This window comes from Carassius auratus, chromosome 6, assembly GCF_003368295.1.
Source record: "Carassius auratus strain Wakin chromosome 6, ASM336829v1, whole genome shotgun sequence".
Taxonomy (NCBI): Eukaryota; Metazoa; Chordata; class Actinopteri; order Cypriniformes; family Cyprinidae; genus Carassius; species Carassius auratus.
This window is the reverse complement of record NC_039248.1, coordinates 25,688,611-25,716,406: the sequence shown is the minus strand read 5'-3', so window position 1 is coordinate 25,716,406 and position 27,796 is coordinate 25,688,611. Positions and strand designations below refer to the sequence as shown.

The 27,796-nt window shown below is 34.6% G+C and overlaps 1 protein-coding gene across 3 annotated transcripts in view; it reads left to right on the top strand.

Annotated features, from left to right (window-relative positions):
* Positions 1-27,796, top strand: part of LOC113103988 (voltage-dependent calcium channel subunit alpha-2/delta-2) — a 259,966-nt gene that overhangs the window by 171,458 nt on the left and 60,712 nt on the right. For all 3 annotated transcript variants that reach the window (XM_026266026.1, XM_026266024.1, XM_026266025.1), the window contains exons 5-6: positions 13,943-13,987; positions 22,267-22,405. In XM_026266026.1, the coding sequence (XP_026121811.1) occupies positions 13,943-13,987; positions 22,267-22,405 (184 nt within the window). The remainder of the gene's footprint in view (positions 1-13,942; positions 13,988-22,266; positions 22,406-27,796) is intronic.

Genomic DNA, 27,796 nt, shown 5'->3' with positions numbered 1-27,796 from the left:
GTTTGTTTGATCTGGTTATGTGTTGGTCTGGTCAGTGCATATGTTTATTAAATGTGCATCTGGACTGACATGCATCAATATTTCACACTCTCTTTCTCTCAGTGTCCTTGACTCGATGTGTATCCTCTCTAAAAGGCTGCCTGTGATTTGGATGTTGTCTGCAGATTTTATGGACATCGCTGCTTTTTGATGGAAATGATTATGGGGTCGCAAATAACAGGGTTATGACGACAGCGGCTGATTGTTGATTGGCCACTCTCAGGGCGGCTCTGAAGAGGGCCAGCGGCTCTTTGGCTCTCTCTCGGAAAAGCGCTCATTTAAAAGCATTTTTAAATAAGAATAGAAAGAGGGGAAAAATTTACAATTGTAGGACAAGATTTCTAAAATAGTGAGGAAAGATGCATTTAGTGTGAAATGCATCAGTGCTCTTAATGCTGTTGTGATCTTTTTATTAGTTGTGTTTCTTAAAGTTGGCATCAATAATCTATTAATTGAATTCTTTATTATGTAGTTACATTTTTGGACCATTGTTAAAGGATAGATACTGATAGCTTTATTATTTCTTTTTTTTTACTGCTTCACTCTAACTACTTTTTTAAACATTTCATTTTTTATTGTTTGTTGAAACGTTACATTGGCCAAAAAATTATTTGTATAATTAATAATTAGGAAATTAAAAACAAAAAATATAATAATAATAATTGTTCTGTTTTTTAAAGTGCCTCTATTATGGATTTATGGAAAATTACCTTTCATGCAGTGCGTAACACAGCTCTAATGAATGGAAACATCCTGCAACATTTTAAATCTGAAAGTGCACCGTGTATAACGTTATCGTCTCTCAGAAGAAAGAAGTCGACTCTGAATCATTGAAACGAGTCATTTTTAAAACAACATGAAACATTAGCATATTCTCCCCCACTTGTTGGTCTTTTCATGTTGGTCTGAATAAAAAGCCAATTCATTCTTTGCCACTAGGGTCTGCTTTTGGAGCGGTAAAAAAGCGTTTTCCCTGGTAATGCTGTAAACAGAGCAGCACTGCGCTCACAAACACTGATTTATCAGTCATTACAGAAGTGATGAAAGAGACCAATCGGACCAATTACCGAAGAGTAGCGTCCCACAAAGGAGGGGTTTGGAAAAATGAATCGTTGATTGAATCGTTTGGGAGTTGTTGAATAAGTAGGTAAAAATAAATGCATTATAAGATAATGAAAGTGTTTTTGTCCTTGCATGCATGTCAGCCTGTTGTTGGGGACTCCCAAAACCAAAATATTAACCTTTCATTACCCATATTAGGGGCACCTTAAAGCTTTTTATAATTGATTCTGATAAAATTATGTTAATGACTGAGATTGGCTTTATCTGATGTATTTTTGAAACCAGTATTTAATTATTTTATTTTGTATCTGTTTTGTTTTCCACAATCAAAGTTATTGGACTGGTACTGTTTTGGCAAATTTTGACACATAGTAAGAAAATTGTTCTCTGCTATTAGTTTGTGAATATTTAGCAAACAAAAACTGAAACATGTTATGGTTAATGTGTAGTGGTATTACACGTGCATCTCAATAAATTAGAATGTCATGGAAAAGTTCATTTATTTCAGTAATTCAACTCAAATTGTGAAACTAGTGTATTAAATAAATTCAGTGCACACAGACTGAAGTAGTTTAAGTCTTTGGTTCTTTTAATTGTGAAGATTTTGGCTCACATTTAACAAAAAACCACCTATTCACAATCTCAACAAATTAGAATACTTCATAAGACCCTTAATTTGGTCATTTACTTGTACTCAATACTTGGTAAGGGCTCCTTTTGCTTTAATTACTGCCTCAGTTCAGCGTGGCATGGAGGTGATCAGTTTGTGGCACTGCTGTGGTGGAATGGAAGCCCAAGTTTCTTTGACAGTGGCCTTCAGCTCATCTGCATTTTTTGGTCTTGTTTCTCATTTTCCTCTTGACAATAGCCCATAGTTTCTCTTCAGCAAATTCCTTGACCCTTCTGTGTGTGGTGGCTCTTGATACCTTGACCCCAGCTTCAGTCCAAATTCTTGAATCGATTTTGCTTGACAATCCTCATAAGGCCTTTGGTTCTCTCGGTTGGTTGTGCATCTTTTTCTTCCACACTTTTTCCTTCCACTCAACTTTCTGCTAACATGCTTGGATACAGCACTCTGTGAACAGCCAGCTTCTTTCTCAATGAATGTTTGTTCACAAGGCTCACCCTCCTTGTGAAGGGTGTCAATGATTGTCTTCTGGACAACTGTGAGATCAGCAGTCTTTACCATGATTGTGTATCCTAATGAACCAAACTGAGAGACCATTTTGAAGGCTCAGGAAACCTTTGCAGGTGTTTTGAGTTGATTAGCTGATTGTCTGTGACTTTATTCTAATTTGTTGAGAATTGGTGTTTTTTTGTTAAATGTGAGCCAAAATAGTCACAATTAAAAGAACCAAAAAATTAAACTACTTAAGTCTGTGTGCATGGAATTTATTTAATACACGAGTTTCACAATTTGAGCTGAATTACTGAAATGAACTTTTCCACGACATTCTAATTTATTGAGATGCACCTGTTTTATAATTCCTGTGATACATATTTAGAGTGATTTGAACAAACCCAAAACCCTAATTATCATTGTGTTTACACAACATACCTGTGATTTCCTCCTGAAAGAGAATGAACTAGAGAACAAATCCCACTAAAAGAGGGACTAGATCCGTATCTAGAGAGCAGATTATCATAGATGGCTGTGGTTGGGCTCTTTTGACTTTTGATATTCGTCTTTGGTCGTTAAAACACTTATGCAGATCAGTTTAAGCTTGTTGCAGTCTGTGTGTGTGTGTTGCTGTTATCAAGCAGTGTGTCCACGCCGTGTTATGATTTTATCTGCTGCTAGACACAGACTCTTCAATGGAACCCTTTCACAAGTACAATAGACAACCATTTTACCCACAATGCAACAGGACAGCATTCCCTCGCCTTATCGGAGGATTGGAATATTCACAGAGCGATTGTGCTGCCTGCAGCTCCAATGATCTGAAGGAAATTAGAAGGAAATAAGGTGTAAGAAAAACAGGTCATGAAGGAGAAAAGGAGGAAAGATTCATAAAAGATAGGGATTTTAAATAATACTGTATTAAATGAAGAATGACACATCAATACAGTGTTGGACACTCATTATAATGCCATTTTACGGCACACCTAATATTTTCATCATAATAAAATCTAGTGTCTCTCATACAAAAGTGTATGTAAATGTAAACTAGTAAAATGAATAACTTTTCATGTTCCAGTCAACTGCTTTATTTCCCATCGAGTTATTTAAAAAATACCCCAAATTATAGCTGTTCGAATGGACCGTGAATGCTTGTCTTATTGTCTATAATTGTCACTTGATGTGAAGAAATGGAATTGCAATAAAAATTCTAAACAGGCTTCCTGGACAGTATGTGTATTAAATACTGATTATTTCACATAATTATTCTGGCATAACCTGGAAACCAAGCAGAATATTGATAACTGGTTTACTTGCTGCTTAATGCCTCGGTTGAAACTCTTAAAACAAAAAAAAATCTTAAATAACTTTAAAAAATCTTTTAAAAAATAATTAAAAAATTAAATTAAATTAAGTGTTTTTGAGGTGCTAACCTGGTAAACTTGACCAAATCTGGTGATTTCCAGAAGCAAGAAATAAATTACCATTACAAACAAATAAATGAATACTTGAAATAAAACCAACACTGACTGAAATAAATTAAATTTGAAAAGAAATATATTTATTAGTGGTTTCAGCCATAGCTTCCTGGATTGGTTTGTGATATGCGTGAAACACTGAGATGAGAAGATAGACAGCTTACAAAGTGCAGAAGAGTTCAATCAGACCTCTTTCTTACTAGATTCAGTACGTTCACATCTCTCTCTCCATCGTAGCTGTGCTGTAATGAGGAAATGTAATGGGTTTGATGTGAAGTCAGGCTCTTCTGAGTGCAACACCAACAAGAATCACCTGCTGTAAGAGTGAGCAGATCTCACCGTTTCTCTGTCTTCCTGTCACTTTGTCTTTCTTTCAAACGCCCACCACTACGATCTATAGACGAGTCGTCTGTCAGACAGAATAAAGCATGCAACGTTTGATAGATTCAGGAAACAAAACAACTGCACATTAAACTTTAAACATGAGCGGATCTGCACTAGTGAAGTTTTTCTGACAGGAATGCAGGTGCAGTAATTCTTTAAACCAAGATCAGTCGCTTCTGGTGTGAAATCAGAATTGACCTTGTTTACTTTCTTCATATATTCCTGGTTTTATTGTAAACTATTTGTCGATGTATATAGATGATAAAGAAATCACAAATCCCTCTTATTGTCACATAGAAACAAATTCACAAATGAATGTGTAACCAAAAGATTTTCCAATCTGTGCCACTGTTCCTCAGTCCACTGTATGTTTTACCCATTTGTCAGCAAGAAGATTTAAATAATTTAAAATAAAAATCTGTATGATCTCTTTAATTTTATATTTTATGTCACTTTTTCTTTTACTCTTTCTTTTATATACAAGTAAAAAAATGTTACTTAAATTGATCAGTTATGCTGAATGACGATGGAACATTATTTCACCCATATTTTGACATTTTATTTTCACAAAAGTTATTTGAAACATCAAAAGAGACACTTTATTACTTTAAATATTATTATTCTATAAATAAAAATTATACATTTAAAATATTTATAATCATATTTACTTTAAACTATTAATATTTAATTTTATATAATTAGTGCAAAGTGCTGAAAATTGCAGTTTATTTGTATATCACTTCTGAAACTTCAGATCCCAGTTTGAAATAATAAATTACTCTTTTAATTTTTTTTAACCTTCCAGGTATTTATAGTCATTGTATATTCTTCAGATATTTTTCATGAATGTAACTTGCTCCACCTCTGAAATGACTTTACTTTTCAGATGCCTCTTATTTTTAACCAGCCCTTGTTAATAATTTGAATTATCTTTTTTTTACTATTTTCAGCTTTGTTGAGCAGTTTGTTACTTTACTTTAAATTACCAATAACAACCCCGGTAAGACACTTCTCAGTTTGTGATTGATTTTTGAAGTTTTATAGCAGTATTGCATGTCACGACACCCAGAAGCAATTATATTTTTATAATATTTTCTTGCTCCGCCTCTTTTGCTCCCAGAATGAAATCTAGTCTACGTTTGATGGACAGAATCAAATCCCGCCGATTTCCCATTCATACACTAGGTGAATATCCCGTTTTACTCTTAAATCCATCAGATTCCTTAAATAAATGGCTTGCGTACTGTGCAATGTGTGTTTTAGAGATCAGATCGGGGGGTTCGGCATCTGTGTGTGTGTGTGTGTGTGTGCTGTAATTATAAACTAATTAGCGTGTGTCTGGCGGAGATATGGGCTCCGTTCTAAGCTGTCTCCATGGATAACACAGAGATCGTTTGTAATTTTAATGTCGAGGTGTCATGAAAGGCTGCTGTGTATGTATGTGGATGGAGATGATGAAATGACTTGAGCCGCATTCAGAAGAGTCTTTGAAAGATGTGATCATTTGAGTCCATGTGTATTAATTGATACAGCGTATGTATTAATTGATAAATAGTAGCTTGTAATTTGTGGTTTGTCGCAGGTGTCAGATCATTTATGTGTGTCATTGTTTGCAATGGAGAACAAGCACACTTTTCTGCATAGTCTCTACTTGGTTTTTAAAAATAGGGTGTCAGCATGCTTTATGTAAAATCAAATGCTTCATTTTTATTTTTTATTTTTTTAGATATATTTTATATGTATCTACATATTTTACATCTATTTATGTCTTAACTCTGTAGTCTTATCAAATAATTATATTAGACTTTTTTTAATTAAGCAAGATGTTTTGTTTTATAATTCAGTGAGATATTTAGCATTTTAAATCTCTTTAGTTTCTTTGTATTAAAAGTGTTTACTCTGCAGTCTGACCAAATAATTACAGTATATCAGACATTTCTACAAATTACATTTTTTTTTAATTCAGCAAGTTAGTTGACGTTATTTTAAATATATTTACATAATACATTTTTCCTTTTAAAATGTCTTTACTCTTTAAAGTCTTATGGAATAATTATATTATATACCATGATTTTTAAATACAGAAATATATTTTACATGTTATTTCAAATCTATTTACATTTTTTTTTTTTATAAAAAAAAAAACTGTAAAATTTCAAATCAAAAGTCACTTTCAAATCTTATTAAATAATGACTCAAGAATAAGAACATTAAAAACTGTCAAATGATTAATTGTATCCACTATAAAAGGTTTTTGTGTATATAATATATGTGCAAGTTCTTACATACACATATAGTATATTTTTTAGAAAAAAATTAACTTGTATATATTTATATTCATATAACATATATTAATTTTTTTCTTAAATAAATACATGCATATGTGTGTATTTATATATGCATAATAAATATACACATATTATGTAAACAAAAACGTATATATTGGATGTGATTAATCGCGATTAATCGTTTGACAGCACTATTTTAAAACATCTGTCTTTTCCTGAAAATGTAGATAGTCAAATGCATTGCATTATTGGATACAGTCTTCCATGTGCTCTAGTTGTAAATTACACATTTTTGTGAATGTATTGAGTCAGCTTGACCTCATAATGCAGATTTAGTCTGAGTAGTATTTTATTCTGATCCTAACAAGTGTCTGCTGGTTAATAGAGTACATCTCCCCCTGCTGGTGGAAAAACTCACTGCTCATCCATTACAGCTACACCAGTCACGCATGAAACAAGCAGCTCAACTAGTTATGGAAGGAAATACTGCCATTATTTGCTTTCCCTGATGTTTTTCCAAATCTGTATGATTTTCTCTAGTGTTCTGCTTTCACACTAAGGTGTTGTTTCCAAACGTTGGACCTTAGTTTCCTTTAACAAAAGAAAGCTGGGTTTCTGACAGGAACAACATGAGGGCAACTAAATGATGACAGCATTTGTACATCTGTAAGACCCACCTGTCGAATCGGAGAACGAGAGAAATGACAAGAAGGTGAAACATGTTGAAATGAAAGGACAAATCAGCATTATTATGGATGTGGAACAAAGATGCTTGTTTCTATAGCAACAGAAGCTGACCGGCAGCAGCACGCCTCTAATGGCAGACTGAGGAGTGCTGAACGGAAGCGGCTGAGATTTCTTTTGTAATTGTTTTATTGACTGTTGTCATTTTACTACATTTGACTTGCACGCAGCCGAGCTGCAAGCGCTTTGGCAGGACAAATGCACACGCTGAGAAATGGGTTTGCTGCTTGTTCGGTCTAGTTAATTAAAATGAGTAAATGCAACACACGGTCTTGAGCATTTTGTCACAGTTTTATTTTATACAATCAATTTAAATTAGTAAAATGGAGGCTTATTCAATCCATTTGCATTTCTGTTGGCCGTAGCACATTGGAATTGATTTGTGGTGTTTTCTAAACTAACATCATCCATCCTTCTAGTCTTTCATTTAATACTATGCTGAATGAAAATGTGATTTTATATTTCTTGTTAAATGGCAGAAAACTGTAAACAGGCCTCTGTATGAATGTGTGGTCATTGTGAAGAGACGGAGGGAGTGGAAACAGATGGACAGGAGTATCCCGGGAACACTTACTGTACTTGCTTAGAGAAGTGATTCCTAATTTATATTCTGCTCTGCTTTTTGGAATTGATTAGAAAATGTAATGAAGAATCAAATCACACACAAGGAACCATTTCAGGATAGAACCGCTATCAGGTGGGATATTGAGGGAATGCTATAGCCAGTCTGTTTCGGTGTGTATAATACTTTAATATTATAATATTTTTATATGTACACTGTAAAACCCAACAAGTTAACTTAACTCAAATCGTTTGAGTAAACCGATTGCCTTGACTGTAATACCCGACAAGTAAACTTAACTCAAACGGTTTGAGTAAACAGATATCCTTAAGTTATGTTAACCCAAACCGTTTGAGGAAACCGATTGCCTTAAACCATTTAAGTTGAAAAAACTAACAGTTATGAGTACTCTGAACTTAATTCAGTTGAGTTCACTGAAAGAAGATATACATTGCAATTAAGTGATTAAGTGATTAATTGAGCTTTAGTGATGAACACCTGCTGTTTACAAACAGAATTACTGAAGAAAAGAGAGAAAGGAACAACAGCTGACTTCAGACACAGCCTTACTCAAACATGTTAACTCAAACCGTTTGAGGAAACTGATTGCCTTAAACCATTTAAGTTGAAAAAACTAACAGTTACGAGTACTCTGAACTTAATTCAGTTGAGTTCACTGAAAGAAGATATACATTGCATTTAAGTAATTAAGTGATTAACTAAGTGCTGATTGAGAATTAGTGATGAACAGCTGCTGTTAACAAACAGAATCACTGAAGAAAAGAGAAACACAAGAACTACTACAACTGACTTCAGACACAGCCTTAGATGAAATCAACTGAAATAAAATACATGAAATCTCTCAAGATCTGATTAAACAATTCACAAACAGCATCACCAGTTCCACTTATTAATAACCAGACTGACTTTATTTCTGTCAGACGTCTACAGAAGATCTGATTGAGAATGAACTAAGGTTTAGATGTTGATTTATTGTTTCATTTGAAGTAACCATGTTAGAGATCAATGTTTGCTTTAGTTGGGCTCTTGACCCTTGATTTCTGTCTTAGTCTTTTCTCTGGCTGTTATAACCGTGTGTTTCTAAAACACATTTGTTGTAACTCAAAAGCCCAGAAGAAAAGCCATCATCTATCTATCTATCTATCTATCTATCTATCTATATATATATATATAGATAGATAGATAGATAGATAGATAGATAGATAGATAGATAGATAGATAGATAGATAGATAGATAGATATAGATAATTATTTTAATTCATTATTTGTATAATTATTTAATTTTTCCAACTTGGAACAGACAAAGTAAAAAAAAAAATTATAGTAATTCAGTATGGGATTTCCAAACAGTGAGATCTATAAATATATTATGTTTAAATATAAATATATTATTTCTTATTTTTTCTTTAGATTTGGGGGTGAAATATGACCTGGAAAAAGTAAATGCTATGGCATCTTAGTGATATGATAATATTATTTTAATTTGGCTTTGGCTTTGGCAACTGTCTGAATGAAAATACAGTTACATTTCTAAAAGTTATTTAATTTCAGTTGATTTTTATTTTATTTCAGTTAATAGATTTTGTATATGTTTATTTGGTTTTAGATCATGGTAAAAACCCTGAATTAAATACCATGGTATACTTATGATGGATTACCATACTCACATACTATGGTAGAGTATCATTGTTAGTGCTAGTGGCAGGTGTGTTAGTGTGTTGAGCACAAGTGTGTGAGGACGGAGCGCTTGTGCTGAGCTGCTGCACGACTGTAAGATCATAGTTCACATGTTTACAGTTCACACACACACACACACACACACACACACACACACACTGCAGCCCACTGGCTCACTAGAGACACCCACACTCCACCAGAGGGATTGTCTCTGCAGAGAACTTCTATTAATAGAGTCTACTGCCGCCCATCCACTCCTCTCCTCTCCACCTCTTTCCTTCTCTCCTCCTCTCTCCTCTCTACCTCTCCCCTCCTCCTCTTCTCCTTTCTCCTCTTCACATCTCTCCTCCTCTCTCCTCTCACCTCCACCTCTCCTTCTCTTCTCCTTTCTCCTCTTCTCCTTTCCTTTTCCCTCTCCTCTCCACCTTTCCTCTCTTCTACCCTCCTCTCCTCCTCTCTCCTCTCATCTACTCCTCTCTTCTCCTCTCCTCCTCTCCTCCTCTCTCCTCCTCATCTCCACCTCACTCCTCTCCTCTCTTCTTCTCCTCCTCTCCTCTCCCCCTGTCCTTTCCTCATCTATCCTCCTCTCCTCTCTCCTTGTGAGAGCGTGTGACCTTTGCGCAGTATAAGGGTCATTCTACAAAACGTGTGCCTTATTAACATATATGTAAATAATGGATTTAACAGTGCATTTTGCTGTACTCTCATCTCTCCTCCTCTCCTCTCTCCTCTCTTTTCCTTCTCTCCTCTCCTCTTCTCCTCTCCTCTCTTCTCCTCCTCTCCTCTCTCCTCTCTTCTCCTTCTCTCCTCTCTTCTCCTCCTCCTCTCTCCTCTCTTCTCCTTCTCTCCTCTCCTCTTCTCCTCTCCTCTCCTCCTCCTCTCCTCTTTCCTCTCTTCTCCTTCTCTCCTCTTCTCATCTCCTCTCCTCCTCTCCTCTCCTCCTCTATTCTCCTTCTCTCCTCTCCTCTCCTCTTCTCCTGTCCTCTCCTCCCCTCTACTTCTCTTCTCCTCCTCTCCTTTCCTCCTCTCTCATATATCCTCTCTTCCTCACCTCCACCTCTCTCCTCTCCTCTCCTCTCTTCTTCTCCTCAACTTCTCTCTTCTCTCCTGTCTTCTCCTCATCTCTCCTCCTCACCTCTTGTCTCCTCTTCTCCTTCACTTCATTCTACAAAACGTGTGCCTTATTAATATATGTGTAAATAATGGATTTAACAATGGATTTTGCATTTTGCTGTTCACTGGTATAAACAAAACATGTCAGAATAAATTCAGTAACTCTTTTTTTTTTTTTAAATCCTTTCTTTCCTTTCCTTGTTTTTCTTTTTCCTAGAAATTTTTGGCATGCCGTAATGCACTATGCACATACAGTAAATATTAAGTTTTTTTTTTTTTTTTTAAGTTTTAGTTGCCAGTGGTTTGTTAAAAGATTAAAATTTATGAATTGAAGTTATAATTTTACCCTATAAATAAATTATTCAAAATATATATTTTTATTTGTACTACAACTGGTTAAAATATTTACACAGTATTAAAGGGTTAGTTATTAATAGTCATTAATGACTCACTCTCATGTTGTTTCAAACATGTAAGACCTTCGTTCATCTTGGAACACAGTTTAAGATATTTTAGATTTAGTCTGAGAGCTCTCAGTCCCTCCATTGAAACAGTGTAAAAAGTAGTAAAAACATCATCAAAGTAGTCCATGTGACATCAGAGGGTCAGTTAGAATTTGTAGAAGCATCAAAAATACAATTTGGTCTAATAATAACAAACATTACGACTTTATTCAGCATTGTCTTCTCTTCCGGGTCTGTTGTGAGCACGTTCACAACACTGCAGGGACACTGCTGACCTGTCATCTTTGTTATTGGGCGCTTTTCTGGACATGGACAGTATACCGTACACACAGCTTCAATGGAAGGACTGAGAGCTCTCGGACTAAATCTAAAATATCTTAAACTGTGTTCCGAAGAAGAATGGAGGTCTTACGGGTTTGGAACGACATCAGGGTGAGTCATTAATGACATCATTTTCATTTTTAGCTGAACTAACCCTTTAAGTGTGTGGGTGTGTATGATCTATTTATAGATACTTTTAATCTATTAACTTTATATAAAGAATAATGTATTTATAGGGTAGTGTATATTAAAATTTTATTATAATATAAGGTAAATAAATGTATATAAATATGATGTAATATTTATTATCTGTATCTTATATTAACATATAAACATTAAAATTAAAATCATATGCTTCATATTTTATACATTTAAATTTTATTTATATTTAATTTGCATTTTTAATTTTTTTTTTCATATTTTCCATCATTGCATTACCTAGTTTTTTTTTTTTTTTTTTTTGTCAGAAGATATAAATCTTTAAACCCTAATATCATGTTTTTTGTATAGTGAACAGTTGATAAAATAAAAATGAACATGTATAGAAATATCAGAATTAAATTATTTTTCTAATAAACATCTTAAAGTGTCATGACCTTGAACTGAAGGCATCCTTTTAGGCATCCATTAAGTCCTTAAAATCCCAGGAAGATGTCATTAAAGACGTTCTTTGTCTAATATAAATGTAAATATTTGAATTTGGAAACGGAAAGGTGCCTGTTTTTCTCAAATGACATTGGCTGCAGGAGTGTGTTATGCATTTAAGCGTTTTGTGGAAAGGATCTTTAGATTCGGCACGTCCCGTCCTGAGAGACCCGGAGGGGCCAGAAGAGAGGTTTGGAGAGGAGAGGGTGGGAGGTCATTGCTTTCTGATTCGAAGGAATGCAACTTTCTCTCACTCTATTTCTGTCTCTATCTGTTGATCTCCTGACAGAGTCCCGGGAGACGCTGCTGTGAGTGTGTGTGTGTGTGTGTTGCAGGGTTTTGTAGATTTGTCAGCGTTTTTGACTGCTGCCTTGTGACCAGCTCAGGCGCTGTTGTTGTCACTGTGGTGTTGGCGTCTGGTTTGTTTGGATTGGCTGTGAAGAGAGAGATGGGAATAGAACTGGCATGGATTCTGGTCCCTTAGTATGCATACTGCTTTTAATTCTTTCATTCATAATACTTTTATAACCTACATGAACAACTAAGTTCAGTGATATTTCCATATGAAATAAAATTAGCTCCAATTATCACATTAACTGCACTAACAAACTACTTTTTTTTAAAATATACATTGATGTAAAATGACTGCAGTCACTGAACTGTCCATGCATATGTATAAACAACAAAATACTGCTGTTTAAAACATTAGGCATGCTTACTATCTTGCAAATAGTTAATCTGATCCATTCAGATCCAAGCATTTACACAAACTCTCAAATACGTCAAATCATGTCTTCATAGTGTGTCCAATCTTAGACAAGAAGTTAAATTTACTCAGCCAAGACTTCACAGACAGGTTTTTAAGAGAAGATATGTCAGTATTTAATGTGAACTATATTTGACATTAAATACTAACATGAATCCATTGAAGTGGTGGAAAAACGTTCTTTTCTGTTCTATTAAAATAAATAAATTATAAAAATGATGCAACTCTAAAGCAATAATTACTGAGACGGTCTACTGAGGTGCAATCATTTATGTTGGCTCCAATTTTCAAAAAAAAAAAAAAAAAAAATATATATATATATATATATATATATATATATATATATATATATATATATATATTTATATTTATATATATATTTATATATATATTAAATGTTGTATTTATATTTTAATAGAATATATATATATATATATATATATATATATATATATATATATATATATACATACATACATACATACATACATACATACATACATATATATATATATATATATATATATATATATATATATATATATATATATATATATATATATATATGTTATAATAATATTTATTATTCTAATGTACTACTGTTTCTATTTTCATGCAAAAACTTTTGTTTTTTCATCTTTAATGACAAATGCAGTGTCTCAGTATTTATGATATGTATATTGACAAATCTAGCATTCACTTTGATTAATAAATGAATTTTGAGTGTAATAAAATAATAAATAATTATAATAAATGAGTATAGGCTGGTTGACACTTGTCAGCTAAACATCTGTCTAAATGATTAAATGATGTTAGGGTGAGGTCGAAATCTGGTCGAAACTAATGGCAGGTGAAGTCTCATGTCGTGTCATGTGTCGGTGAGTTATTATTATAAAAGAAGGCTCCGTCTTTCTGCTTTGTGTAATTCAACAAACAAAAAAGAGGATATGCATGCGACAGTGAATACAAAAAAAGCCCAACAGACAGCATCAAAACAAATGAGAATTACGTCTCACCAAAGCGCCCTCAGGACAGGACTGTAATTTCATTATTGCTTTATTTTCTTGGGAAACTAATGAGTTAATAAGGATCTTTTTTACTTTTTTATTTATTTTTTGATCTCACATGAAAACTATAATGCAGAAGGCAGGTAAATCGAAATGACATGAGCTGGAAAGTTATTAATGGTCAAGGCAATCATTTTAACATAAATGTTTACGTCACTAATATTTGTGTTTTTTGTTTTGTTTTATTTTAGGAAAATGACATCCAGTACTACGACTCCAAAGCCGACTCAGATGCTGTAAGTGACCGATATTTTTCTCTTTCAAATGAAAACTCTTCATTAACATTAAATATGTATTTTATATAATATTTCGATATTGTTTTTATTTGTAATGTATTTATTTAAGTGTCTCTGTTTCACATTGGCTTGTTTAGTGTCCTTGCATAAGTCTTTGTGTGAATGTAAAGCTCATCAATGAATTTGTCAAAGAAACATCAAGGATTTTAGGAGAACTATGAGACTATGTTGATTCTGAAGTGTTCTGAGTTATGAAAGAGCAACCTCTGAGCTACTAAATTCTGCTTTGTGACACAAATATACATCTCACCGTATTTATCATTTACTCAGTAACAACCTTTCGATTGTATAAGTGAAAGGTCATTGCAGCTGATTGATTTCCCAGCGTGCAGAAGGACGCTGGATGAGTAGAGGAGGAATGGAGGTCTAATGAGAGAGAGGAGGAACAGTAGAGCACGAGAAGTCATAAATCAGGAGTGCACGGCAGGCATGTGATTAATGATTGGCTGCTTTAGGGGCTGTCAACGTCTCTAATTGGAGGACATCGCTCATTATTAAAAGAGACAAGGGGACAGCGGCCCACCGACATCCTCGTGACCCCTGCTGGCCCGAGAAACACAGGGTCAGACTCAGAAAGTGTGCTGAGCTCGATTCCTTCATACACACACACCTGCACATCTCCAGAAACACTCAAACAATATTGTGTTCAAACTCTAGAGACATAAAAATACTTACAAACCCATCGACGATTTTATCATATTTATAATTTATTTATTTCTAAAGACTGACATGAATCATTCCTTTTATTAACTTCAATAATTAATGAGTTTGTCATTACATATTGTCCAGCTTGTTGGATTGACAAAGATTATTATTATTATCATTATTGTTTCATAATGTTTATCTATGTGTTATCATTATTTTTATTTCATTTATTGCAATAAATAATACATTATTATTATTATTTAATAATATTTATTTATTTGTTAGCGATCATTTTATTTGATTTATTGCAATAAATAATACTTTATTATTGTTGTTGTTATTATTATTATTATTATTCACATTTTATCCAGCCATCAGAGGATTTGCAAAAACTATTTATTTATTTATTTATTTGAGTACTTTTTTACATGTATTATAAAAATAATAATAATACATTATTTTTATCGCTATTTGTCTCTGAATTTGTACATATGCAAAAGTGTTTACATTTTCAATATACAATATTGATATTGTTTCAGTGTATTCAAAATGTACATAAAAGCTTAATTTATGAATATCTATGAGTACAAATGCAAACAGCGGAGTTGCCTTTCCAAGAAGAAGTGTTTTAGTCGACAAAGTCAGATGGGAGCTGGCAGTGGAAATCAGGTCTACCAGTTCAAGCTGAGGTTTCTCTTTTTATCATCACAGTCTTGTCCATCCATTTGGTCTCCGTCGTCTCGCTCAGCAAACTGTGGCATGGTGCCATTCCATTCCCTCCCACTCTCCTCTTCTTCCATGCTGTTCTGCGATGCCCTTTGGAGCTTTGCTCTCCCCCATTTCCAGCAGGAGAGATCTGCTCTTTTTCCTGCCCTAGAAATTGTAATCTTCAGTCCTGCAGGCAGATCTCCATCACAGGCCGTTCTAATGATTGTACTTTGGCTCGATGTCTCACAGGAAACTTTTTGAGGATGTGCTTTCAGATACATTACAACAGGAAAATGATAACTTTTTGCAAAAAAACAAAACAAATGCAGTACTTTTAAAAATCCAGATGGTAGACTGAAATCTAAAATGAAAAAATAAATTGTAAATTCTAATTCATAGTACACCATCATAATCCAGATGGTCCAATGGCTTCATCTTTAATTGATTACATCGCCATTGGTCCAAAAGCACAAAGTTATTTACATTAAAACACCAGCATCTGCCTGCTGGAAGTCAGTTGCCAAGTGCTCTGATGTACAAATAACAGATTACACAAGAGTTAGAGGTCCACTAATGCACATGCATGCTAGAGGAGAGACAAGAAGATAAGTGAATGCACATTTAGATTAGGCTTGCCGTGATAGACGCTGTTGACGGTGTTACCGGTTTAAAACCACAACACCGGTTACATCACTTTCCCACCGTGACACCATCCCCATCGTCGTTTAGATTTTTTAAAGTATTTTATTTTTCTTAAAATATTTATTTGAATTAAGTAAAAATAGCAATTATAAATAATTTAAAAGAGAGCATACACTATAATTAAAAACTGAACGCAGCTACAATGCTGCAGACAACTTACAGCCAATTTGAAAACCGGCATTATATCTATTTTAACGGGGTCGCACACCGAACGAGAAGCACAGTGCCATGTCTTTAAAATTCGAACACATTATTCTCTATGAGTGTATGCACACCGGCGACGAAACTCGCCGTCTGTCTGCGGCGCCCAGCTACGACTCAGGATGCTGTTCAAATTCCTGCCGCACCACAGAGCGCCATCTGCATAGTTTTATATTAAATTAGCTGGAAATTGAGCTTGTGCGTATAAAATGTGCGCGTCCGATGTGTGATACCTCGAGATGTCCTAGACGCGGTGCAGCGCTTCTCATCCGGTGTGTGACCGCCTTTAGATGAGAAATATGAAGTCGGTAGCAAGCCGGCAGCTCATGCACAAGACAATATTCCTGGACCCGCATTACCGGGATGACTATGACCCGAATGTTGAAGAGAACAAGAAACGGTCATCCTTGGTAGGAAAGCGCAGTCAACAGTGCAAGAAGAGAGAGAACAAGATGAGGAGGAAAAATTTGCGCGACTAAATTACATACAAAGTTAATGCAAAGGCGATATCAGACTATGTATCAGACTCGTCCTCGCGTGGGTCTAGAGATGCGATGCAACGCATTTAGCATGTATGCCCCATAACACTAATCTTGTTGATCATTATAGTAGCATCGTTTTACTGTAAAGATACGAATCAAAACTCACCTGTCGAGTAAAATAAGTTTTTCGCAAAGCTCTCTCCATCTAGAAAATGCAACACCGATATTGATCCTCGCTCTTTCTCTCCTCTCGTCCCAAACTCTTCTTGGGTCGTTTGGTTGGCCCGTACGCTTGCGTTTACGGGAGCTGTCCTTGTCAACAGAACCAGCGGTAGACGGTAAACGGTAATTATGTTCCATAAATAAGTTACACAATCCACCATAAAACGTGCAAGAAGAATTAAATAAGGAACTGTTTGGAGCAAGTTAGTGGTTTGCTGGACGCTAGACACTATTTCTTCATTTGTCCACGACACTGTTGTCATGTGGTTTCTATGTCAGTAAAGGTGGTAACAAAGGGTAACTAATGTCATTGACGACTGCACTGCTCCGTGTCACTGTTTAGATGGGAATTTTCTCATGATTTACAAGTAGTTGAAAACATTAGAGATATTGTTAGTAATCAGCTGGACAAAATATATAACACTAGCCTAGTGGTTTTTGGATATTTTACTGCAAATATCTTACAAATTGTACCTTTAAAAGGGAGGAAGCGAGGAAAAGAGGACACCCCCTCCCCTTCCCCCTGCCCCACAATGATTCCGGTATTACCGCGTCGTCACACGTCGATTAACCGATGGGGAATTTTCCTCACAGCGGCAACCCTAATTTAGATACGACATAGATGTTTTGTTTCCAAAATACTGTAGCACTGTCTCTCTAACACAATATAGAGTAAGTGTTTTGATTTTATCCTATTACATTTAGTGTAGCATGCTGTTTTTGAAGTGTGTGAATTTTATGTCTGTATATCAGGGTTTCTTCAGGTGTTTAAAAGGACTTAATTCTACAAATTAATTCATTAAAAGGGTCTTAAGTCTTAAATTTGTTTAGTTTTAGCACTAAATATTGCATGTACTGCGAAAAAAATTATATCTTTCTCAGTCGTAGTTGTTTTTTTTTTTTTTTTTTTTTTATACCAGTATAAATATCTAAACATTGTTATATCAAGATACTTTTTTTATTCAAGATGCAAAATTAAGATATGACAAAATTGAGTTTATGCCTAAAACATGAGGTACAGTAGAAATTAGGGTTAATTCCATATCCTGGTGACTGGAACAGAGATGTTCAGGCCTTCAGCTAATTGTTTGTAAAATGATAAATGGAGAAATCGGTTGGAGGCTGTATTTTTAAACATACAAGTGTTGCTAATACAACTCATTGTGATGTTTGATAACTATATAACTATAATTTTCTTTACTTGGTCTTAAAAACATCTTGAAAAAATCTTAAATAAAACCTGCAGAAACCTGGTTTACTGTATAAAATATTAAGACTTAATTCTGCTATAAAAAAAGAAAAAAAAAAGGACAAAAACATTATAAGAAAGCTGAGTTTAAAAAATGGCCCCCTAAAAATATAAAATGTTTAATTGAATCTAGCATGTGATGTGATGCAGTCATGTGACGTACAGTATAACATGCTACTGTTTGAAATTTAATGAAATTTAATGACATTTAATGTTGCATTTTGCACACTGGTTCAAAAACTAGATTTAAATAGTAAGAAGATCCGCTCTTTGTGCAGGGTTTAGAAAATATGAGGATACCATTTTTGTTTCTAAAAGTCATTATTAGGGTTATTATTGGTAAATTTGGACTGTGACACATGCACACTAACCCTAATTAGAAGTGGCCTGTAATTTTGTTTGTGATTAAAATGAACCCTTGAAAGATAAAGGTGCGATTGAGAGAGTCCTCAGAATGTCATTTATGACTCTCTCATCCTTTAATTAAACCTTCAAAACAGGGTGATAAAATTAACAAATGAGGTAATGAATGGAGTTAAACAGGTGGTGTATGGACGGGGGAAAATGAACCGATCACTCTGTCCTGTGTGGATTCTGAGCTCCTAATTAGAAGTTGTCTTGGGTAATTATGACTGGGCTCGACTGACACTAAAAACACTCCAGTGAAGGATAGTCAGGTGGAGGAATAAACAAATAAAGGACATCGAGCTGAGATGCCCTCAAAGACAACTTTTCCAAATCAGTTGCCTGAAACTGAAAATGTGTGTGTGCGGGTGATGTGTTGCCTTGAAAAGTGTGATGAGGTCCTTTATAGCTTTCCTTCAGTTTAATATCTCTGTTTAACAAGCAGTGTGCAGGAGTTTAGAGTAATTTTATGCATTAGATAAAAATGTACTTTTATGTACATCCTTTAAAAATGTTCCTAGATTTATTATAAATAATTCATCCGTGCGTTAAAGAAATGCACTGTTTGTTTTTAGGTTAATGCAATGCAACTTCCTCCGCGTCTTTTTTGCTTTTTCTTTTCTATTCAACATACTTTTGCAGCTAGAAATGTCACCTTACTGAAGTAAAATGCGTTGCAAATGTCCCTTTCATGTTGGCTTTAGCATACTTCAATTTCTGCGGTATGCATTATGTACGTTGAATGTCATGTGAAAATGTTTATGCATGGAAAAGCAATATGACCTTCTGCATTTGCCAGAATATGCAGTGCAAAACTAGAGCTCACTGAGCTGAATACTGTATCCCACAATGCAATGACATCCACTTGACCTTCCATTTCCAGTGTGGCTAAAGAACCGTAAGTAATATCAGCCACCATTTATAACACCATCTTGACTCATTGTTTGATCCCAATGCCAAAAGTTAAGACATAGTTACACAAAACTTAACTGAAAATGTGACATCTATTTTAGAATAACCTTTGAAAAATATAAGACCATGTGACAACAGTGTTGCACAGTTATGTTTGCAACATTTATCATTGGATATTGACTATTTTGTGTACTACTTTTAAAAACAGCTTAACCCTGGTATTGCAATATGAACACAGCTGATGATTAAAGGAATAGAAATCTAGCATTATATCACTTGCTCACCACTGGTGAGTAACAGTGAATGGGTGCCGTCAGAATGAGAGACTAAACAGCCAAAACATTACAGTAATCCACACCACTCCAGTCCATCAATTAACCTCTTAAAAAGTGAAAAGCTGCTTGTATAAGAAACAAATTCATTATTAAGGCATTTCAACTGTAAACCATTACTTTTGGCCAAAATACGAGTCTATAATCCATAATAACACTTCCTCCAGTGAAATGTCCATCCCCTGTTGTTCTCTTGTTTCTCTGTTAAGAACTGTTCTGAACTGTTTTCACTTGTAAACATGGTTTGATCTGTGCATATTTCTCTCCTGACTACAGTGAACTTTTTCACTGATGGAAGTGTTATTATGGATTATGGACTTTTATTTTAGACGGAAGCAATGGTTTGAAGTTTTAAACACTGTAATGATGGATTTGTTTCCTACAAACATGCAGGTTTTGACTTTACAATATGTTAATTGACGGACTGGAGTGTTGTGGTTTGTTGCGATTTTTTTATCAGCTGTTTGGACTCTCATTCTGACGGCACCCATTCAGAGGATCCAATTGTGAGCAAGTAATATAATAAAAAATGTATCCAAAACTCATCCACATTTTTAACAGCCTGAAAATTTGTACATTACATTTTACATTTTGGATAAACTGTTCTTTTAAGTTTCTCTACACAGTATCCTTATTTGAAAACTGCTGTTTGAACAACTGTTTAATCCTGTTCAGGTTAGCTTTAATCATGACCTACTAAAATTTCTGATTATTAATGCTCTGAATCATGTATGGAGCCAAAACATTATTACCTAGAGAGTCAGATATGAACTAGTCATGAGTAAAGTCAATGCACCGTGTCATTTCAAATCATTTGCAAGGAAAACTGAAAGAAATCCCAACAGTTTTCCCATTTTCACAAGGTTATCCGGCTCCTATATGTGTGTGTGCATGTTTGTGTCACATTGAGGGGTATTGGAAAACCACCGTCTCCATGTTCGGCTCAACAACACTTTATAATTGCATTTTAATAGACAATTAAAGGCAGGCCATAAATCAGCCCTCACACTTGGCAGGAGGCTAGAATTTAATTTTGAGGAAAACAAAAAAACAAACAAACAGTGTTTACTACGTCAACCCCAATTAACCCATGCCACTCTATTACTGTACACCACACTTAACCCTGCGATGAAGACAAGGGGGTTTGATTGTGAGATGAAGAATCAGAGACAAAGAGAAAGATTAATGAAGCACAGTGAATGGAAAATTATTGAGTATTGACAATTATTGAAGAAAAGGTCAGATTCAAGATTAAAGACGAAACAATTGCCTTATTCTTGCTTATTTTTCATGTTTAATCCAATTTTGTGTAAAAAAAAAAATTTGTGCTTGAAATAATGAAAGAAATATGAATCATGATTATCATTTCAGGTTTGTTTGTCACACTGATTATAAAGTGCACATTGCATTGTGAGATGGTGATATTTTCTGGTCGTATCCTCTTTTTTAGAATATTAGAATGATTTCTGAAGATCATGTGACACTGAAGAATGGAGGAATGATGCTGCATTCAGCTTTGATCACATGAATACATTTAATAAGTATTCAAACAGAAAAAACTTTATTTTAGATTGTTATAATATTTGACAATTTTATTATAATTGTACTGTGTTTTTGATCAAATAAATGCAGGCTTTAGTGAGCAGAAAAGACTTCAAAACATTACAACATCCTAATTAATACTAACTTTTGTCTGGCAGTGTACATATTAGTGTGAAACTAGTATGAAAGTACAGCATTCAGACTAAATGCAATTATCATGCAGTGTATGCATAGGCTTAATTCTTATGCTTAGCATACAAGAAAGAGGTATTTAATAAATGCAAACTGTTAAAATCCAGTTTATTTATTTTTTGCTGGCTTGATACTTTCACTGAAGTTCTATCAAAGGCAGATTTTTTGAGTCGAATTTTAATTCGAGATGCATTAAAATGCTAATTAGCTGCCTGTGTGGCGGGCTCGAGTAGAGGGTAGAGCGGCCGTCGTTCAGCAGTCATTGTGGTGATTCATTGACAGGGTTAATCGCCTGAAGGACTTCAATGTGAATGCGATAGCCATCGCCGACGCTAATTGATTTTCTGCAATTTGCGAACACTTTGATACCTGCTGTTGTATTGTGTCGTGGATGAATAGACTGGCGATGTATTACGCTTTTCCGCCAAAGAGCCGCCACCTTTGAGTTGTGGAGGCAGGATTACCCCTGTCATGTCTGTGTAATTAGTGTTTGTCTAATTAATCATGGATGCATGTGTGTGTGTGTGTCTAAGTGATTTTCTGCACAAAGGTTTGCTGTGTGTCAATCAATGCATTTGGTGTGTGTGTGTGCGCGCACTGATGTTTGTCTGCTTCTTCTTGTTGCAGCCGGATGATGAAGATGGAGAAAACCTCTTGGAAAACCCAAACTCTCTTTCTTTGGAGTTTGTGGATGATCCCAACTTCAAGAACAAAGTCAACTACTCATATACAGCCGTACAGATTCCTACTGACATCTACAAAGGCTGTGAGTACTGACAACAAGCTCATACACTGCTGTTCAAAAGCTTAATTTTTTTTATTCAGCAGGGATGCATTAAATTGATCAAAAGGGACAGTGACGACATTCATTATATTAAATTTGACAATATAGTCAAATGAAAAACAGTGATTTAAAATTTGCATCTTGTGTTATTCAATCACATTTTACTTTGCATACTTCTGCTGATGGTTTTTGAGGATGAGAGAAAGTCACTCAAGCTGTCCATGTTGACTAACTTGAGAAGGAGGATTTTGCAAAGTTTGATTGGACACACACACTCCCTTTAAGATCCATGCAGGATATATTAATAAGCCTATGATGCTCATGCATGATAACATTGTTAGTTGCCATTTAGTAATTGCATTTCATTGTTTTTTTCCTACTCTATTAGATTAAACTTGTGACTGGGATGTGAATCAACAGTTGAGAACTTCAGATCTATATGAACTGGCATTGGTTAAATCAGCTTTATTTTTAAAGATCAGATAAGCTCCTTATGCACATTTTCTTTTATGTGTATAGTGTAGTAAAAATATACAGTGTATAATGTTGACTGGCTGTACTGTTTAGTAGGATTCATTTAGACATGAACTGTGTTTTACCTCTGTCCTCCTGTTCTGAAGCATTTTCATTTCTCATTTTATGCCGAGTATCTGAAAATATCCAGCCGTCTGATATCTGTGGAGGATTTTACAACTGAATCACAGTCTTGTATCTTTGATAGCATGTCTCGGGAATCCCTTGAGCGGTCCATCGAATGATAGGAAGATTCAGTGCGTGTGATCTTAAAGGCACACAGAACGCTTTAATAACAGACAGTTTTATGCTACACATATATGAACTAGATTTTACGTTAAGGGTACAGCTTTTGGAGAAAAATGTTCACTCTTTTGGTGTTTAGAGAGTGTTTCTGTGTGGCTCTGTGATTTGTTAGTGTGTTGACTAGGACGGATGTTTGTAGAATATCCTGAGTGCCTCCTCCATCTGTCTGTGGATGTTTGTGGGCTTATGGGTAATGGATGATTGCTGGAAGATGGATGCTGGCAGACTGTGATCAAACATTTGGACGCTGTTACCTTTGCTGTGCTCTAATACATAACCATCACATGTCACTGTGTCTCAGAGCTCTCTGATGCATAACATTGTTTCTTTGCCTGAGAACAATCACACAGGTTATGTGAGAAGGATGTGTAAACTGTGAACAGAATATATTTCAGCTGTGCTCTAGATGACTATTTACCTGTTTTAAAAACAAGCTAATTGTTGCATGAGTAGAAGTGAAATGCATTGGATCCGTGGCATGGTTGGTAAACCTGTCAAAACTTGAGCCTAAAGCAACTCTGTTAGCTGAAAAGATTTATTTATTTAGTTTTATTTAGTTAAAATTTTACTGTTAGGTGCATGATTAGAAAACATTAAAAGTTTTAAAGGCAAAGCATTTTATGATGAAGAAACTTAAATTTTTATCATTCTCTTTTATTTGTAATTTAACTTTATTAAAAAATTTTAGTTAATATATTTAAACAAATACAATTAAATTTGTCCACATTAAGACCAGGTTAATGAATTTTTCTTTAAATTTACTTGAAATCATTTTTATTTTAAAAATTAAATAGATTAAATTATACTCAATTTTGATTTGCTGACTTTTATTTCTAAGTGTAGCCTATATACCAGGGTTAGTATTATTGTGAACTAAAAATAAATCTAAAACTAAAGCCAAATATATAAAAAAAAACTTGAAATAAACTAAAATAATAAAATAATAAACTTGTTTCATTTTCATTCAGTTTAAGTTGAAGTCTTAAGTACTCTCTCTCTCTCTCTCTACTATAATAAATCTAAATTAAAATGACAAAATACAACAAAAAACTAGAATTATAACAAAAATTTAAATAACTAATAATATAATCTTTAGAAAATTGTAAACACAAGTATTTCTTCTTTTCTTGAATTATATATCTATTTAATAACAAACATACAACAACAAACATAACAATACACAGACTGTTTTAATCAGAGTTTTGTGAGGTCTGGACTGTCCGCTGTAATGTGGCATGACTGTGGGCTCATGGGAATTGTAGTAGAGCTGTAATCAGGCCATAAATGTTCAGCCTGACCGGATGCCCGAGCCCGTCAAGAACATTTTGATTGACAGCTTTTTTAAAGCCTGAACCCATTTACAGCCCAACATTATTCAATTGTGCGCACACACACAGCTCTTTTGACTTTTGTCAAGAATGAGTCATTTATAATTGTTTTAACATAATTTATTCATAAATAACGTAGACTATAGGCCACTTGGAAGTTGGAATAAAGAAATAAAAAAAGTCCTCTGTAACATCTCAACATCTCAGCACTCTAAATAGACATAGGCTCATTTACCCTATAAATAGACCAACGCACCAAAAAAACAGTTTTTTTCAACAAATTAAATTAAGATACATTTTAAATTAAGATGGGTATTTGGCAATAAAAAAATTAAGATAAAGGCTCCGGATTTGCTTCGCCACCAGCAGCTGACATTTAATAAAAGAATAATGCCAACATTAGCGTAAATACTCCACATTATGCATTTAAAACTCAATGAATATACTGTATATTTATCATTTAAAAAACCTTTACTCACAGAGATTAGGCTAAGCCTTCATGTTTTTGTGGAGGAAAATGATTGAATCCACTGTAGATGTCTTCAGCGCGCTCCTTGATGGTGCGTCATTATTCTCATTATAAACACGGTCAAAACTTTTCCACACCTCAGACTTTGCTTTAGTTGCTGGTGCAACCAAAACCTAATCACCAGAAGCAAGCCTCCGTTTCACCTACTCAGCATCCATGTCCGCATCTTTCTCGCGCTAATCGAAACACATCACATGACCGCTCATTTACCTCGCAAACCGGACCGCAAACCCGAGTCAGACCCAAGCCTGCGCAAGATTATAGAAATTAAGCCCGAACCCATCGGGTCCCATCGGGCTCAGGCAAAGATTTTCAGCTTTAAATTGTAGTTCAATAAAGGCCTGAGTGATAACCTCTCCACCTCTCTGCGGCTCACGCTGCTAAGTTGGCTTAGAGGACAGCGGAGGAGGAGGAGGAAAACAGCATTAAAATAATCAACAGGAACAGGGATTAAACATCACCATGACAACAGAGATGTCCTGACCTGACTCTCGGAGGGTGGGTTAGGAGTTCAGCGGATGAACACATCTAGATAAACCAGAAACAGAGAGCGGAGCTTGTAGATAGTCCTGCAAAGTAAATTTAACTGGAGAGGGAAAAAACTGAAACCCTACTTGCTTCACTTCAGCATGGTAAAATCACTGTAAGTGGCTTATAGCTATCAGAAATCCTAAATCAAATCCAAAATTGTCCCCGTTTACTCTATTAATGGATCTGTTATTAATACTCTATTACTGGGTCTATCAGAGATGGGTCCTCATAAGTGACAGACTTTTGCTCTACATAGACTAGATTGATGTAATACGCATGAAAATGGTCAGAACACACAAATGTATAATAAAATAGTCCCTTTTTATTAAATAGATTTTTTATTTTATTTATTTTTTAAAGAAAACAACCAGTTAGTAAATGAATATAGTGCTAAGTCTAAAAGGGGATTTTTTTTTAAAGAATAGAATTAGAATAGAGAGTGAAAAAAATGATAAAAGTGTAAAACGATATCCAGTAACTGTCAAAACCGTTAATATGTTGCATTAAGAGCTTTGAATATATATATATATATATATTTCAAATTAGCATTTTACACTTATTCCAAAATAATAATGCAAGGCAGTTACAATTAAATAATATGCTTTATTAGTGAACTTATGTTCAGCTGTTTTTTTTCTATTGTTAACTATGATCTATTTTTGTATTTTTGGGGTCGTCAAAGCTCATTAAATATTGGACACAGAGAGATTTACTGTAAATTTCACCTAGCTGATTACTCACAAAAAACTCCCACAGATCATGCTTTCTGGCCATTTCAGTTTTATTTTAACATAAAGTGGTTATACCCAAGTGTGTGAGTTTTTTTACGTGAATTTTCCCATTAACACCATGATGTTATTTATTAATGCACATGGAAACACACAAACACAAGAGCCAGGATTTATCATATGAACCAATCACAGACGATAATAACCATGATCATCATGCAGTCATATTGTGATCGTGATGAGGTTCCCCGATTCATTCTCAATTACCCCCCACCAGTGGACTCAGGGGAGGCAAGAGAGACTAATTAGTCTCTTATTTGAGTGAAATGAACTCATTCCATTTAATAAATATGACTGTTAGGTTTTACAGTGTGAGAGTGTTTTTTTCCCCTCTAATAAATGAGAGCAGAACCACAAACGCAGTGTTTCTCTTTGTCCCAGACAGGGTTGTGTCCCGTCAGAAACTCTCCACAGCTGCCTTTATCCAGACGCTCAGTCAGGCTTTAGCTGATGCATTGTGTGGTGCTGATGTGAGACCAAAGCAGAAACTTTCTGTGTGTGTGTGTGTGTGTCACTCTCCTTCATGCAGTAAATGGGCCGGCGTGTGTGTGAGTCCAGCTTTGGCGGCTCTGCCAGGCCTCCTTGGCCATTTATTGAGATTGAAAACATTTCCTTGCCCGCCTGTAATGAACCGTTTTATGATTCATTATGCCGCCGATGAATTCCGCTGCCAAGTCTGCAAACTTTCTAATTAGCACGGGTCAAACAGCCAAACAGTTTCCGTCTAATTATCGACGCCTATTACTGAAGGGACACTGGAGGAAAGCCACAGTGAGGTGGACGGAGCGATGTTAGAGAAATACAACTGAAAATCTCCAGCGCTCGGATGTGGCTCTTTCATAATGAACAGCTCTTCTATATTTAACTTCATCTCTTAGCAACACTTTACAAAAGCTTCCATATGTTAACATTAAAAAAATATATTTCTGAAAGAATTTATTAGTCTTAGTTTGACCAATTACTAATAACTTATAAACCAATAAATGTTTTAAACTGAACCAACAATACACATTTTTTTAAATAACGTTAATAGATAAATAACAACTTTTACTAATAAAAAAACGTATAATAAAAAATATTGTTAATATTACTAATAATAAATGCTGCAACACATGTATTGCTCAATGTTAATGTTATTCAATTCATTAAAAAATGTAACTTATCTAACATGAACTGCCAATAAATAGTTTAAATTTTTAACTAATGTTATCAAAGATTAATAACTACTAGTACTAATATTATTAATAGTGCTAATTATAAATGCTGCAACAATTAGTTAACACATTTACTAATATTAACTAATGGGACCTGAACTAACACGAACGAACAATGAATAGTTTTATTTTTATTAACAAGCATTCAAAAAGATTAATAGCCA